General features: G+C 38.5%; 1 protein-coding gene across 1 annotated transcript in view; it reads left to right on the forward strand.

The window, feature by feature from the left end:
• Nucleotides 1–18,046, forward strand: part of SLC2A9 (solute carrier family 2 member 9) — an 83,373-nt gene extending 65,327 nt beyond the window's left edge. Inside the window, exons 11-12 of the mRNA XM_042053459.1 lie at nt 3,982–4,109; nt 14,363–18,046. Coding sequence (XP_041909393.1) covers nt 3,982–4,109; nt 14,363–14,620 — 386 coding nt within the window. The 3' untranslated portion in view covers nt 14,621–18,046. The remainder of the gene's footprint in view (nt 1–3,981; nt 4,110–14,362) is intronic.
• The last annotated feature ends 275 nt before the right edge of the window (nt 18,047–18,321 follow it).

Genomic DNA, 18,321 nt, shown 5'->3' on the forward strand with positions numbered 1-18,321 from the left:
ATTTATTCTGGTAACAGTCTTATTTCATAAATTATATATATAGCCATAACATGAATTCCCAGTTAGGTACTCGATAAAAGCAGAATGTGAAGTTCAGCATTTTCCTTTCTTTCTCATGTTTTCTGTATTCAGATTTTTGCACTGACTCCTGTAATTTCTGCTAAGCAGTATTTATTCATAACTGCTCACTGAACAAAGCAGCAAATATGTGCACTTAATTTTTCCTAAGAAAATGCATTGATACTTGTGCAAATTTAAATATATATTTGAAAATCTATAGCATGGATACCAAGAATATTTTTTCTGTTCTAATGTTCCAATTTCATGCATAAAAGAGTACTGGGTTGAGAGTCTGGATTTTTACCAGCACATGACATTGATTCTATGTATAACTTGACTAATTACAGAGATAAATGAATAAAGAACACAGATACAGAAGTATTTATGCATGTCTAATTGTGTCATGTGGGTTTAATCTAGTTTCATTAAACAGTTTATTGATATACAAGTCCTGCAGTAAGACGTATGTAGTTTCCAACAGATGTAGGATCCTGACACCTATAACAATCTGTCTTTACTAGGACTGCAGTATGTTAAGAGTTCTTCCATTATGTTCACTGCAATGGTGAAAAGAAAAAAGTATTAGAAATTAGAAATATTATGGAAATTAGAAATTTCCATAACACTGTAATTATGTGGTCAATGCATTACCTATTAAAATTCATGTCTGGAAGATACCTTGCTGAAAAACTCCTACAGGAAATCCTAATATACATTTTTTTGTTTTATGATCAGAACTAAAATAAAGCTGTTTCACTGAAAATTGTTTGGAAAGCCTTCCAGGGAAAAAGACAATGCCAGGTTCATCCTCCATCAGAAAGATCATCAGGAAGGTTTCTTGTGAATTATTTCACCCACATTCAGATATGTGTTAAAGTTGCAAAACAAAGTATTTAAAGACTATTCCAAAAATACAGTGGTTTTGTTGGATTGCTTTTCGCAGTGGTTTCCAAGCTTCCATGTTTGAACACAGGCTAGTACACACCCATCTGGCCTAGTGATTATAGAGGGTACCCTGCAGAGACTGACTCTGAGAAGTGGTTGGTAAAATGCCACAGTGTTGTGATCTCTGCTCAGATCCAACTTAGAGTAGCCAAAGCATAATACAGCTTCCTTCAGCCCCAGGCACTCAGATTTGTATCTCAAAGAACAGTGAGTTCCAGGAGAAAGGGAGTCCTTGAGCACATCTCTGACACCTTGAAATGGCTGAGGATGGAATCCTGGGGCTATAGGCTCAGCTGATCTCAGGTGCCTTCACTCGCTGTGAATTTAAGGCTTTACAGTTTTCCTTCAGCTCTCCCAGAATTCTTTTTCACTTCACTCAGTTGTAGAGTGTGTCCTTCACAGTGGTGTGGCCCTTGGCAGGCATTCACATGTCCTCCTCTTCATCCTCGTAAGGTCAAGTCTGTGCTCTTCCAAGCATGTGGCAATAGACAGCAGTGACCTGACTTCATTGCACTTCTTGTGCCTGACCTGTCTTTCACATAACTCACATACCACTTTTCAGGCCCCTTGGTTCCTCCCTGACTCTTTTAAGTCATCCCCCTATGGAAGCTGACTTTCTCTGTTTTGTGATGCTGTGGATATGCTTCTGTACATCGTGAGAAAGCTGGGAAGTCTGTCAGTGCCACCCTTCCCGTTCCTCCACAGAATTCTTGAAAGTTAGTGATAATCAATATGTTCTTAGAAATTACATTGGAATTTCAAGCAACCTTTTCCAAGATAGCGCCCACACATTTTTATTTCCATAACACTTATGCTTTCTGATAGGTTTCTGTCCTTTTGTACTTTTTTTTGCCTCTGGCTTTTTTCCTCTCTTGTACAATGTGTGTTTTTCCAAATGCTGTTTCCAGCAGCATGTTTTATTATACTGATGAGAACAGCAACACCTCTGTAGATTGTCCTACAGCAAAGGCATGACAGAATAAATGATCATAAATAAGTCATCTTACATGATTTTTTTATTTCCAGTCCTTCAGTTCCTCTCTCCAAGGGGTAAGTGTCCCGACAAACTACTGCCTCATATGGCATTTGAGACCCAAACCAGGTGCTGACAGAACAGGTGTTATTGCTGCCATTTGAACCCAAATCTCAAGGGTATGATAGAATGGCCACTGAAAGCCATCAAGCATTGATAGACCCCATATTGCTTGAATTTTGTAAAGTTATGCATGTTTGGATACTTCTTCATGTTCAAACTGCTGCTGGGAGAGGTTACTTTTTTTAGTCACAGAATTCTACTACATATGTCTTGTAGAGAGATACAAAGCTGCAGTTTGGACGGCTTAAACTCTCCATATGTCAGTTTCCTATGTATAAATTAGGAGTAAATAAATTTATTTGCTCTCTGCTTTTTTGGTGTAATTTATACTGGCAGTCTTTGGCACAGAAAGTTCAGTTGAAGGCTTTGCTACCACTTTAGATATGTTCTCACAAAAAGTCACGCTAGCTCATGATGGAAAGTAGCTGTTTGCTGCATCACATTGTCTTTCTTTTATGCACATATTCATGGTTTCTTGCATCTGGAAGAGTGCCTGACAACACACATCATCTGCACGTCATGTTATGTGTTTGCAAGTCCCTACCTCACGCTGCTCACAGGAGCTCCTGGTGTGTGTGTGTTTCAGCTCAGGGCCATTGAGCATGAGGGGCTACATAAGGATGCATCCCTATAATGCACTTAGAGATATATTCATAAGTGTCCAGGGGTAAAGGTAGTGTGAAAGATTAGCACATAGATCAAGGAAAGATGTGCAAGGAGACGACCCAGTGGATGGACAAGCCTTTGGTGGTGTTTTCTTATTAATTTATATATATTTTAGAAGTCAGTTTTGATATAGAGGTTTTTGAAAGTAAATATATGTATAAATATGATTTTGGTTGTTTACACTAGCTTGTTAAAATGCTTAAAACAGAGGACAGACTTACATACAGTATGTGCGTATATGAGTCTTGACTACAAATCTAAATGGTGAGACAGGTAACACCAGCACACATGAGGACCTAGAAACTGGTAGGAGCAAAATACTGATGTTGATGATTTTACAGTTCTTCAAACTGTAATGAAATAATTCTGCAATTAGATACATGTCTAATGTGTAACATTAACTGAATTAGTAGCTGACCAGCAAATAAAATCCATATTTTATTCTCTAGAAATTAAAGTATTTCTATTGAAATATCCAATGGGAATGAAGGAAGCCAAAGATCATAAACTGAGACTTTCAACTACTAGACAGCTACTCCCCGGGGGGTTACTGTCAGGCCAGCAATATGCCAGTGCTGTACAAAATAGTCTACTGCCTAGGTGGAAGGAAACCTGAGTGACAAATGTGGTATTCAACTGAGCTTGTTCTTATGGAGGTCAGAGTCCTTGGCTGATGGGAGAAATAGACCTTGCCAGAAGTGTTGGCAATATCTGGTAAGAGAATGTATTAAATAAGCATCAATGGCAAGTATACTCTTAGGGAAGCAAATTTTTTGTATTTTTTATTGCTGAAATAAAGTGGGTAATAATTATAAAAAAAATAGGTGTTAGTCTCTTTGGAGCCATCATTCAACTATTAAGGTGTAAATGTATTTTGGAGTATATCTGAATTTTCAGAATGTCAAGCATTTTAGTAGAAACAATCATTCTTATTTTTAATAAACAGCCTGTCACATGGTACTCTGCAAGCTGTCATGTGGATTTCCTGCTCTGTTACCTGCTTTCCACCCTGAAAAAGAATGTAAAACAGGAGATGTGATGGCATGAAAGAAAGAAGTGTAGCTTCTCTAAAATACGATTTTGACAAATCTGTCTCAGGAGGCCCTGCAGAGAGCTGCAGAGCAGTGCTAGTCATGGAGGTGTGTGGCTCGCTCATCTCTGCTGATGGGAGGGGGACTTAACTAAAACCACTGCCTTGTTGGACCCCGTTTCAGGTGGGATTCCCTTTGTCCTCACTGGAGAGCTCTTCCAGCAATCACAGAGGCCGGCCGCATTCATGATAGCTGGGACAGTCAACTGGCTCTCCAACTTCGCAGTGGGACTGCTCTTCCCTTTCATCCAGGTACTCAACACCCTTGATAATTAATATGCTGTGATATTGTTGGTATAGAAGGACATATGACATTTGAGAAGAAATTTCAGGTAATAATAAACGTCCTATTATTGAAGCCAGTGACATTCCTACCATGTTTGTGATACAGATCAGTTGTGAAACCCACCTGTCTCCTGGCTGGAATGTGTTGGAAAAAACTGGCCTGCAATAGAAAAAGTACTGTAACCATGGACAACCCTCAATGGCAAGTTCCCCCCAGGAGTGTTTCAGCTATGCAGGCTGATGGTTTTGTCTGGGTTCACAGTCACTGATGGAGATTGTCCCTGCCTCTTTCTTCAGGCATTAGGATACCCATCATCTGGTTTACCCTATGCTTTGAGAATCCATATTAATCTCATGGGGGAATAGATGCACCTCCCTCCATAAGCTTGGCTTAATGGCTCTTTTTCTTTCAACTTCTGTCAGGTTTTTGTCTTCTTTAGCTGGTTCCTTCTTGCTGCAGCTTAATTACTACATGGATTAATCTGTTCCTGTCCCACCTTCCCCAGACTCCCATAAGCTTTGTTTTTATGGATTGCTTGGCTGCACTAGTCACATGGAGGACAGTTTGATCAAGAGCTGTCTGAAAACTGGGGTTTATACTTAAACAAGATAAGTTTATTTTCAAAAAAAAAATTGTAAAAAGAAAATTAAAAGTTCAACATAGAACAACACTCTCCTGCTCTGATTCCTAAGACAACTTCAACACTATTTATGTGTTGTTGTATGGCAAAAAGGCTTCAAGCAGCTTCTAATTAAAAAACAAGCTGAGGTTCTTTTCTTGATCATGAACCTCCCCCAGGGATGGTCTGCACTCTCTGGAGCTCACACTGAAGCTGATTCTTCATCTCAGGAGTTGAAACACAGCTGATCAGTCCCCTGACTGGCCATGTCCAGCCTCTTAAAAGAGCCATCCTGCTCCACAGAAAATAGTTTAAGACTGAAGCTCACAACTACAAGGCAAAATAAAGAAGTCTTAGGTTTTCATTTTTTAAACACACAGAAAAAAAAAATAGGGGCAGAGGAAAGGTACAGGAAGAGTAAAACCTCTAGGCCACTTGGAGGTCCTCACACCCAGGAGAGAGATTTTGGATTGGTCTTCAAATCATTGCTGAGGAAGACATTTGAGTAACAATCCCTGCTGCTGTTTGTGCCTTCTTGCAACAGAAAATTATTTGATTCTGCAATACCACATGCCTAACAGCATTTGGAGATACAGTAAAATTATCATACTCTAAGACTTTATCTATTTCTTTTTCATTTGACAAGTATAACTGCTTTTACTATATAGTACTCTTTTAAATTATCTATATGAGGTAGTTTATGGGAGAACTTGAAAGCCTTATAAAGTCTGACCCATGATCTAAGTTTGATACTTAATTTAAAATTTCTTCTAACAGGGACAAATCTTTAGTCGTTTTGATTACTTGGATCAGCTTCAAAAGTCAGGATGATTATAAAGTCTGATCTTTCCAAACTCTGTACATTTACTAACATTAACTGCAATTGCACTACTTGGTCTTCTTTTCATGCTTACTGAAATTGATGAGTATTTTCCACCAGTTTCATGGTGAAGGCCTTTACAGCTTAGACACTCTCAGGTGAGATTTTTAAAAGGATGTAGAGACATAATTCCTTTTCCACTGAGGTTGTTAGAACATTTACTGAATGATAGAAGGAATTGGACAATTCCCTTTTGAAAAACCAAACCTGGTCCAGGAGGCAGCCCCAACTCATCCAGCAAATGGATACTTCAGTGTGGTTTAATAGCTTTTTCTTCCAGAAGATGGGAAGTGACTGTTTAAGTTGCATTAGATCCTCCCTTCCAGCCCAGCTGGCCAGGCACTTCTGGTTCCACCCCCTGCCTCCATGGCAGCTGGGCAGGGACAGAAAAAAAGATCTCAAACCTAGGGGCATTTAATCAGAATATTTTTATTTGTTGTGGTTTGGTTTTTTTTAATTATCCAGAGACATTTAGAGAATAATCCCATTTCTCCAAAATTGCAGTTTCTACCTCCTGCACAAAACTGGGGATTACCCTGAGCTCTGGTCAGCTGTCAGATCTGAATTCACGCAACCCAGGACACTCCCTACTTGTTTTCCTAATCCTACCTGAGAGATCACCTGCTGAAAACTGTTTAAAAGGACCCTCAGTAAATTCAAATCAAAAGTCAAGCTACATTCTCTAATTTTCCATGTGCATATTAAAGCTTTTTAAGTGATTTAGTATGCATCCATATAAATTTGCTGTAGCCTTGGAGAATTTATCATTACATGTCATAAAAGTATCCTGCTGTGTGATTACAAAATTATCCAGTTTAGTTTTAATGAAGATAAATTATATTTCCATCTTAATGGGGTTATTGGGTTTTTTTCTTCTTTCAAAGAAAAGAGAAATAAAAAAGAGAAAAAGCTTAGAATTTGCATCTAAAGATGAAAGCAGTGTTACTCAGACTTCGATTTTTAAAGCTTTTTCACAAGATCAAACTAGAACATCTCCTCTTTCCCAAGCTTTAACTTTTTTCCTATTTCGGTCAACCTTATTCTCAAAATTCAGTTTATGAGTCACCTCTTTCTTCACAGAAAGACAATATCCTCTTCTTAGCTCATTTTATAAGCCTAAACTAGGAAAAAATATCTTTAAAATATCTTCACAGGATGAATGCATCATCCTGTCTGTGTATTTAAATACTAACCTGATTGCTTGAGAAACAGCAGCCACTTTTTAGCCTTGATGTGCTTCTACAAAATTATCCCAAACATTTGGGAAACAAATCTGGTAACTTTAGAGTTAGTAAAAATATCAACCAGTTTTCCAAATGTCACTAATTAACTAACTTGAATGACTAGATTTTTGCCCTTCAACCATCTGTAGATAAATATAATCAAAGAGTGGCATGAGTCATACATTAAAATGTATGGATGAGATTGAAAAGCTAGTATAAAAATCAATTCTTGACAAATTAAAAAAAAAAAATTGAATGTGGCTTCTCTTCCACCTCATTACTCATACCTATTTGAGGTGATGAAATGTGAACAGGGACCCAGTAAATCAGAAATTAGAATGTATATATATGTGGAAATGGGTGCAATGAGCTGAAGCAGGCACAGGGAACAATAAACCAGCAGAAAAGTATATTATCTAAAAAAAAGTATATTATCTAAAGTATAATCTAAATAATGTATAAAATAATAATAAAAGTATAGTCTAAAAGGCTAGAAAACTTCTGGTGCTTTAGAATAGGCTTGTGTTAACATAATACTCTTCATTAGCAGTAAGTTTGCACGGATAGACTTCAGTAATCAAATGGTGTAGCAGGACCTTAAATTACATGTTATCTAGGAAAAGTTTCTGTTTACTTTTTGTAATGCATTGTGTAAATAAAAATAATTATTAAACATTAATAATTAGCAAATAATTTCACAACATGCTATTTTCATTATATCCTGATGCATTTTTATGTCATATTTCAAGTTGTTCTATTAGATTGCTATGAGGCACTTAAAGTCTATATGGTAAATTAGCATTATACTGTAGGACAACATAACAGATTTCTCCAGAAGTTTTCTGTCATAACAATTTCTCTTTCTAGAAGACTGTGCAAAGTCTTTTTTTGATGTCAAAGTCACATTGTATATTCAGTATATATTCAAGAAATATCTAAATTGCTATGTATTTTATATTTTTAATTTTCAAGAGCAGCTCATCTTCAGACTTTCCTCCTTATGCAAATGTTTCCAACAGGCAGGGATTTCAAAGGAAAAACTGATTTTACTCTTAACTGGGGTTTGACCACAATAATCTGGTTGGATCTGTGATCCAGATGAAGCTCTGTATCATATGGGATAAAGGTGCTACAAGCCTTGAAGCTTTAGTTTAGATTGCTTACTGGTACAATGCCAAGACTTGTATGTGTGTTTATTTTTCTTCCTTTAGAAACTAATTTATTTGTGCCTGTGAAGTAATACTTCTGGGTCATTATACTTGCTTCTGGAGGGTCTGTTTTACTTCTACTCTATTTCTTCCTTATATTTACACTAGAGATTTTCTTTCTCATGCCTCAAGATTCATTTCTCAGCAAGATTGTCTTGGTTGTCCTCATTATTTCCTTACTGTGTAATAGTATCCCTTGACTTTTTCTATTACTCAGCACAAGGATTTCAATGACATAGGTGTGCACAGAAAGTTATTCATACTTTCCCTCAGCCAAACTATTTTAAGCTTCTTGAAATAGATTGGATGTTTCATGTAATGACAGTGTCCCTGTATTAAGGGAAATGGCTAAAGTTCCCCTCAAAGATGAGAAATGAAATGTGGGCTATCTGAGGGTTAGATGTGCTTATCTTAATTAGAAGCAACCCACTTCAGGGATACAATATAAGGATCTGTTAAATTTTTATGAGGAAATAGTGAGTGTGTGAGGGTCATGGCTGAAATTGCAGCTCATGTCTAAAAATGTCTCCATTTTTTACTTAGGAATTCTGTTTCATACATTATACTTTAGTGCTCTGTCCTTCTTCATTGTCCTGCACTTTCAGCAGAACTTTAAATTATGTCTGGAACAGAAGGGTAAAGGGTAAAGGACACAAGCTCTTATCCATTCGTTTCACTGGGTTATATCAGTTTGAAGCAAAGTGAAGTCAAATGTCTACATGAATAACAGTTTTTCTGCTGATCAATTTTGTAAGACATAGAACCATTATCATTTGACCTCACCACTCAAAAAGCCAGTTTGACCCACATCTCATGATGCTAATCTTCATGTCGATTTCCAAATGCAAGAACCCACTGCTAGTGTCAAGGGCTGTGACTCTGCAAGTTGAGAATTTAGAATCACATTTGGCATTTGCTGGAAAGAGCCAGAAGTTCTATTTTACAAACATTAATGTGTTAAGTTTGTTAAATTGATTCAGAATTTGTTCATTTGCTCATTCATTTTGCTGTATCTGCCCTAGAATATCTAGTTTCCTGTTTCCAGTATCACAGTCCTGCTTAGAGTTTAACCTTTGCAACAGAGCGTTTTAAGTAAGTAAGCAACCATCATTAAATAACATGTAATGATGTTCCTCTCAACTACTTTTAGATTCGTCCAGACTATGGTGTTCACAGCATGTAAGCTATTAACAGGAAGACTGTTCTCAGCTAGACTACTTCAAAAGTGGCAAATTGTACAGGTTTTTTAATTTAAAACAGAATTCTGATAATTACAATGATAGGTTTTTTATTTTTTTCAGTTTACTTTTTAGCTTCAAAAAAATGAGCTCTTTTGCTCATTCATTTTGGGCACACAAAGTTCATAGTGCTAAAAATTAAGTATTCTTTAGTATTTTATTTAAAGGTGGGGACGGGGGAGGAAATGCCTGTACATTCTCTCTAATGTGTATAGCTGCCCCTCACTAAAGCTGGGGATATGTTTGTTCACCTCTTTGCTTAAGAAAATGTGACAAAGCTGCACCTACTTATTCATACAGCTCACTTATGCAGCTCTATCTCATCCTCAAAGTCGGGCCTAATTGCTTGCCATGCCTGGGATCTGTTTGGGGGGAATTGCCTGAGTACTTCAACTTTGATTCTTTTTTGAGAGAATTGCATGCGCGTCTTAGGTAAATCACCTCTTGGTTTTCCATTTTTTTTTCCACAAATACAAACCCTTGATCATCTGCAGAAAAGAGAAGACAAAAATGAGTAATTCAGGATTCAGCTGGCCAGAATTTGCAGAAATGTTGTTTTTCAAATAGCCTCATTAGAAAGTGGTATGAAAATAGAAGGTGATGCACTTAAAGGTTTATGCTTAACTATTAAATATCCTGTATAAAAATAGTCCTCACCAGCCCTGAAAAATCCAAAGTAAATCCTGCTTGAAGAGGTTTTATTAGTCTGCTGACTAAGCAGGTGCTTCCCTCAGGAGATTGCATCAATAAGTGTGTCTGCTGTTCTTTTACCCTCCCCTGTACACTAACGAGGGCAGGTGACCTTCAGTAACCCCCAGAAGGTCTGGCCCTTCAAGGATCCTCACCTGTGTCTCTGCCCTTGGCTCTGAATGGATATCTATCAAGAGGCAGCACTGTTATTATTTAGGAAACCACCCAAAACTCTGCTCAGCTTTGAACCTTGGATGTTCCTGCAGGAGGTTATGCTTAAGGAAATGCTAAGGGAAAACATCTGCGAAGCATAGGCTGTTGTAGTGCTTTGTTCTGACTTCCTGCTGACCTTTGGGTTTCTAACTGTGCACGTAAAAGCCTGGCTTCAGGTATTGCTAAGGGAACCTTTTCCTAGCTCTGGCAAGCCTGACTGGTGTTGGGGGTGGGGAAGCAGCTTTGTGAAGGTGGCAGTGTGTTCTGAACCTGAGCAGTATGTGCAGGCAGTGTGAAGAGGCCAGCATCAGTGGATGTGTCAGTGGGATGTGGATGGGGCTGGCTTGGTGCTTCCTGCATGGCCAGGATTGCTGCTGCTGCTGCTGCTTGAAGCAGAGTGTGAGTCAGTAACCTGTCTTTACGTGAGAAAACAAAGAACTACAGAAACCACATACTCTCCTTGAATTTTTTCTCTATTTACTTAGAACTTCCATTCAGAATTGACTTGCTTTTACTTCTTCTCCTGATGTTCCCTTCCTCTTTTAGCTGCCCCTTCTAGCTGTTCAGAGGTGGTGTATTTTGATAAGGAGTCAAGCTACTCTTCCAGTGGATACAAGTATTCAAGTTTTTGAACACGGGCTTCTTTCCCATGTAGTAGCTCACAAAGAATATAAAAAATATTTGCCTTTTCAATTTTATAATATATGTTGTTATTATTCTTGTATCATTGACAATGCACATAACCCTGAACAATCTTGAGGCCATCCATGTCTGTTGGCCCAAATACCCAGAGTTGCAGAGAATCTGTGCTCTGTCAGCAAAGACTTTATTTGAAGTTATTCCTCAGGTTTTTACTCCCACCCCAGCCTAAGAGAAGCAATACTCTGGGGTTTTACTTCTAGAGTTAGCAGCAGCAGGCTCATCTCTAGCAAGTTGGAAAGAATAAAACAGCAAAGAACAATTAGCTAGGGATTAGCTAGGAGACTATGGTGGTTACAGATAGTAAGTGAGGGATACAAGTTTCATGGACATAATATAAAAACTACCCAATATAAAGAAAAGAAAGTACAATAATCTTGTGGAAAAAAGACAGATCCAGTTTCCTGACAGATCTGTCAGTACCTTTTCTGTAGCAGCCATTGTTCAATAGCTCAGCCTTTCCTGGTTTTCCATCACATTATCTCACCTTCTAGATCCCCTGATGGGCGCGTTAGATACATTTTGGCCAATCTATTGCTTGTTCCACCTCTCAGATCTTTCCTCCAGCACCAGGCAACTCAAAAGACATCAGAAACAGATAAAAATTATTTAAACATCTAGGCTGAACTGTACCCCACCCATGTCCCACTAAAGGTTTTTATTGAGTTGGGATTTGTGACTTAACATTTTCCTCCCCCTTTATCCTGTATTTCTGTCCTACATCCTTTATCAGTGTACAGTGCAGGTAGAAGGTTTCATGCTTATAATGAGTAATTTAATTAACATGTGATGTTCTTCAGTGCCAAATGCAAGTTTGGGTGATATGAATTGAGCTCTGGATGAGTTACAAAAGGTTTATGAATGAGTGGTTTTCTTCCCTGTGAGTGTAAAATAATAACCAGCTTTAAGGAAATATTATGACTGAAGAATGGCTGGAGACAAAAGGGCTTTTTGTGGTCACCCTGAAGTGTTCCTATCGGGGAATTATGGGCCTGTGGGACAAATCCTGCAGGACACAAGTGCAGCCTTGTATAAGCCCTACAAAACCCACTTGTAGGATTTATAAAAAAATTTAATTTTTAGTTTATTCTCTCTGAAACTTCAGTTGAAGGTCCTTGAGGGCTACTTCTTAAGGGATTGCAGAAATTAAGAAGAGTACGATTATTAACAATAAATATAAAAAACATTATGTAAAATAATTGCAAATAAAACATGCACTCATGAGTGTTTAGTTCAATTAGAACAGGTTTACAGAGTCAAAGATAATAAGCACTAATTTATTTAGCTCATGGATAGCAAAGAAATAAAGAGGAATAAGAAAGGTGGGACAAAGTTGTGGCTGCACCACCAAGAAATGCAGGTAACATACTACATTTGGTTGCCAGGTTTATTCATATGAAGCATTAATGGTTCTTTTTCATCCTGGAGAGTATTTAATTCAGTAAAATTTAAAAAAAAAATTAAAAACATTATTCTGGATTGAAACTCTGCCATTCAGCTGAACAACAATTACAAATGCAGAAGATCCAGATGTAAAATTTAAATTCTTAGCATGACAGGATGATTTATGAGGCATTGCAACGTTATATTCTCCTGTCTACTATATCTGCTGGTTTCTGCCTCTGTATAAGCTTGGAAGTTCTATCTGTTCCACACCGGAATATTTCCCCCCCGGCATCACCCATGCTGTTTGACTTATGATTGTCAGGTTGCTCAGGACTTCATGCTTCTAGGATTTAATGAAAAAACATTGGTGATCTCTGGAGTCCATCAACAATATTAGAGAATGCACTTGCCAGCTTTTCCTATTACAGGCAGGATTTGAAGCACTGAACTAGGTAATGAATTATCCTCAGAAACAGAGAACATTGTAAATAGGCAGGCTGGCAGTCAGCCATGGTATTAAAAAGCAGCTGCAGGAAAGGGTTTTTTCCATTTTTTCTTTCTTGTTCCACACAGGAATTGATGTTCTTCTTGCACACCATGCATGATGTATAATGACCAAGTGAAACATAAAAATAGTTCTAGGAATTGCATACACCTTGAGCACTCAAAGCAGGGACTTAAACCAGCCTGCAGTGTAGGACTGGTGTGACTAACGATGATGAGAGTGTACTACAAAAATGTGCAAAATCAGGGTTGCAGCATTGTCTGGTTCTGTCTTACTTCAGTTACATACCCTTAATGGCATCTATAAAGATGTATGTTTAGGAAGGCAGGTCTGCTTCCTCTGCCCTGAGTGGTTTTCCCAGGGGTAACCTCAGCCTTGCAGCACCTAAGGTGGTGTGTGAGGAGTCTGGCTCTCCTTGGGTTTGCCATTCATGACTTCACACAAGGCACCACAGAAAGGTCGCCTTATTTTTGGAGTTGGAAATACACTTTCTGGTTTAATTTAGCCTTGTTAATAAAAGAAAGTCCAAAAATTTGGGTTCATTGGATGTTTGAGAGTGTAAATCAATAGAGGAGGAAGGGAGGTTTCCTCAAAGGTTCCAAGTGGCTTGCCTGGAGCCATAATGTCAAAGCTCTTCAAAGTTCTATAAAAGCGCAGATGGCAATATTGTAATTATCAAATGGTTTTTCACAACTGTACTGTTGAAAGGTAACCAATAGCTGTAAAATTATCTAACAATCACCAGGCAAGAAATACTTACGTTTCAGTGAAGTACAGCTCCTGCTGGCTGGCTGGAGCCTTTTTAATCAATTTATAAACAAACTTCTTTAAATATACTCTCTTTATATTTGCAGTGAAGTAAAATCCATAACATTCAAGTATGGTCTGTACTTTGCATTCCCTTAACTAACTCTTACATTTTCTAGCATGAAAAGAAATGCATATTATGGATTTTTTTCTCCTGCTGTGAACTCCCATAACCATATGAGTGATAACAAATGTGTGCCATTTGGGTTTTTTCCTCATTTATTTTGTAAATCTCAAAGACTCTAACTGCTGTGATGAAGGCACCCCTGGCTATGGCAGTTTTTCCATGGGTTGTGTAGAGGTGTACAGCACTGCTAAAGCATGCCTCAGTTTCTGTACCTTGGAGCTGGGAGCTGGTGGGTAGAACAGCCCAGTGAAACATCTGCCTGGTTTCCAGAAACCCCGGGCAGTGCCAGGCTCAGTCAGCACAGTGCAGGAGCCCTGCTGCCACCTGCTCTCCCCGAGCTGCCTCAGCTCAGTCTGGTGTCTCCAGCACTGCCCAGACTGCAGCTCTGCACCTTTGCCAGGAACCTGCTTTGCTGTCGACAGGCCACAGGCAGTGTTGGAAGAACCAAAATTCATGCATTTTTATGAACTTCTCATCACTCTGACTAGCAATGAGTGCCAGCATGTACTGTACTTGGTTAAAAATTGCTCCATACACTCTGTTTTTTCTTTCAAACAATTCCTGCCTTTCTTCTGATTTTTTTCTCTTTTATAAATGACCATCTCCTCTGTTTTCTATTCACAGGCTGGTTTACAGACCTACTGCTTCCTAGTGTTTGCTGGCATCTGCTTTACAGGAGCAACCTACCTGTTTTTTGTCCTGCCTGAAACAAAAAATAAGACATTTCATGAGATCAGCCAAGCATTTGCCAAAAGGAATAAAGTAACTTTAGAAATGCAAGAGATGAAGCACTACCCGGGGGAGAAGAAATCAAGTGAAGAGCAAGACTCAAACTTCACCTCTTCAGTCGACAATGGGGAAACCAAAAAAGGGTTTGTGTAAACCCAGGATGCTCTTTCAGGGGATGGGGGAAAACGTGCTCTTTTCATTTATAGCAGCTCACAACATGTATATTTTATGACATCATGAACTGCTTCCCTCTTGAAAATGTTCTAAGTGAGTATGGGTGAACTCATGAGCAACTGGGGTAATGGTTGAGACAATGAGGGGCGGGAGGAGTGGCAACTGCTAAAATAGATGAGATGGAGTTTCCTTGGCACCTGTGAAGCATGTGCTGTGGTGAATGGGGTGGGGAATATAGACTTAGAGAAGTGAAGTGGCAGTGAGGAGCCGTGGTTGTGAGTAGCAGCTGGCTAAGCACCCCTATGTGCTCACAGGGAGGTGTCCATCCTCTCTCCATGAGGAGGAGGAGGCAGGGAAAAGGGAAGAGATCACAGTGGGGGTGTGCTGAGAAGCAAACCTCAAATGGCACCAGAATGTATTTCTCCACATTTCCCAAGATGTCCTTTAAGCTGCCCATGAGAACTGAGATGACTCTCCCCTGACCTCCGATTCCCTTTCCAGCTATTCTGGCTTTCAGTTGCACTGTTTGGATATCTCCCACCTTCCCACAAACGGGCAGCTCTGGGTCCTGATGAGTTTCCTTGTCTCACTTGCAAATCCTGACTCACTAGTAATAGAGCTGTCTCTAGCTTCTGGGTTTGCTGGCACTGCATTTCTCTGGAGATATATATTAATATAATTTTATTTTTTAAGAATGAACTTAGAAGCTCTCATATGAAAAGAAAACTAAACCTCATGTTGAAATGAGAGAACTCTGATGGTATATGTAGGGTATACTATTAAAATAAAAATTCAAACAATTAAGTGTTCCAAGGGCTGGGATTTTTTAAATTTGTTTGTTTGTTTGTTTATTGCTTTTCTTTTCAAATTCCTTTTAAAACAAGTCTTAAGAGCCCAAATTTCCCCGAGACCTGATAACTGTTAGTTCTTAACTCTCAGATCTCTGCATAGGAATTTGGGTGCCTATTTCTTGCTTAAACATTAATTTTTATTTTGGCATTAGATTCTGAAGCACCAGGCCTAGTTCACATTAATAAGTTTCTAAGCTGTCCAAAGCTTTATATAACTGTTTGATTTCTTGAGAGGAAGACTCAGCAGGCTCTCAGTGGTTCAGCGAACAATTCATGGGATTTTTTTTCTTAATGAACATCATCTTTACAGTTTGTAATTTTGATAACAGTTTTTCTTGATCCCTCTAGGTACCTGGATGCTGAGGGGTAATAAGAACTTTTAAGTTAAATATCTGTTTTATAAGAAAATCAGTAAGCTTAGAGCTGCTCTCAGTTAGGAGAAAGACACAAGAAGAAAGTGCAGCATGTAGGTAGAGTCAACTGCTTCCACAAGTTATGTTTACTGATCTAGAAATTTATGCATTTGGAGCATTTCTTGTGAGAAAATTTACATACATATTCATATATGTATGCATATGTGAATATATCTATTCCAAGGATAGATATATATTAATATTCAATGGCTTAATATTAGTGGCTTTAAGGTGAAAGAGGGTAGATAGAGATTGGATATTAGGAAGAAATTTTTTACTGTGAGAGTGCTGAGGCACAGAAACAGGTTGCCCAGAGAAGCTCTGGCTGCCCCATCCCTGGAATTGTTCAAGTCCAGATTGGATAGGACTTTGAGCAACCTGGTCTACTGGAAGGTGTCCTTGCCTATGGTAGGGGATTGGAACAAGATGAACTTTAAGGTGCCTTCCAATCCAGGCTATCCTTAATTCTGTGATTTGTATTCATATATATACACACACAATGGATAATTATTTTCCAGTATCTGGGCGGGGGGGGTGTTTGTATTTCTCCAAGTGATAAGCTGGTTTTTGTTTTGTTCTACACTGTAAATTACACTGTAAATTAAAACCAGAGATCCTAATGTTCAGCTGTTACTACTAATTTATGTATATGGTTTTATACTGTGATTTATTTGTATGTGGCATATTTACTGCAGCTATTGTAAGCTGACCTAATAGAGCAATTTCACTACTAGGTAATAGACAAAAAATTGATGGGTGCTTTTATGCTAGAATTTATGCTTTTTTTACTGAGATAGAGTACAGCAGTAGGAAAATGAAATATATATGAGAAAGAGAATTAAGAATGAAAAATTAAAATGTATGGGTTTGGTGCTACTATTAAGAAAGAGAGTGAAGCAGGATTGCACCAACTGCCAGTCATAAATGGAAACTAATCAATACTGTGGAGAAAACTGAAGAAAAATGCTATTTTAATAAGTGATTACTTGTAAAATTATATATGTAGTAAATGAAAATATTACCTTTCAGTGCCTTTAGTTCCCTACTCCATGTGTTACATGAGGCTTGCTGAGTGATTGGCTATGTAAACCACAAGTGTGAATGCCAGCCCTCCAGACAATTTTAAGAAAAATTTCTTCTTTTTTGCCTGCGGGGCAAGACTGGCAAATTCAGACCCCTTCATTCAGACTGGGAATTACCTTACTTTGTATTCAGGGCTACTAACATGGTATGATGAGATCTGCTTTGAGCCAAGGTGACAAGATTGGAAACCAATATTATTAGAATGAGAAGAATTCAGCATTTAGTGCTTTTCATTAATGTACATTATTGACAGTGTTGAAAATGTTACCATTGAATAACTTCGATTAAACATCATGCTGACCTAATAAAGCATTTGTATCAGAAGTTAGGACTTCTGCAACAAAATAAAATCATCTTACAGCTGCCTACAGTTGCATTTGGAGCCGGGCTCTGAATGCATAGGTAAAGGTGTCTTGATAGAATTTCCTATCACAGCTCAGGGGGCTTGTACAGCATTAACAGCAAGGGGCCATGTTTTCACTTCTGCAATCTCATTTCCCACCTCTTGTCCTACCTGAGATGGGCACACACTTTCTGTGTGGCTGCCAAGAGCTGTTACAGACTGGGTATGTTGTGGGACAGGGGTTCCACATCTCACCAGATTTTTGTTGCCATCCATGTTAAAAGCAATTCCAGGCCAAGCTAGTGCTTTGTTCACTGGCCAGGGAAGTGTCCTCTGCCTTGGGCTGTGGGAGTTTCAGACGTGCCAGTACTTCATTAACTTTGTCATCTCTGACCCTAATGAGAGTTTTGTGTTGTTCTTGAAGTTGTTCCATAAAGTTTTTTCCATTGTTACGCTGCTATAGTTTCTCTAGCCATGAGAGGACAAAATGGAAGATATCCCAAATTTGTCATTTTGTTTTTCTTTTTGAATGTATCAAATTGTCTATAGCTTGTGTGTTTGTCAGCAAGTGTTGTGTGGTGCCACATTCCCTTTTCCTGTCTGACATGGGGGTGAGGTACTGTGAGGTGGTGTTTGTACGGGTACCACAAGTCTGTGTGATCAACTATGTCTGTGCACAGTGATTGCAGAATAAAACTTTGGAATAAAATTTAAATGATGTGGGTTTTGTTTTGGGTAAATCTGAACCTCCACACCTGCATGTTTCAGTTCCCTGGGGTTTTGTATGTCCCAGCACAAGACTGTTCAATCCTACATCTGGATGGCCCAAGTCATTGTGAACTCTGCAGTTGGGTGGTAGGGAGTTATGGGAAGAAAATGGTGCCTGAAATTGTATACATTTTTAAGCATTATTTATATTTTGATTCTCAAATTAGATTCCACACTTCATGCTTTTATATGTTTATACTGGGCTTTAGAAATAAAAACACA

Source organism: Corvus kubaryi, unplaced genomic scaffold (genome assembly GCF_017639235.1).
Source record: "Corvus kubaryi isolate FWS band 111438036 unplaced genomic scaffold, C.kubaryi_AGA036_p1.0 split1-131, whole genome shotgun sequence".
NCBI lineage: Eukaryota > Metazoa > Chordata > Aves > Passeriformes > Corvidae > Corvus > Corvus kubaryi.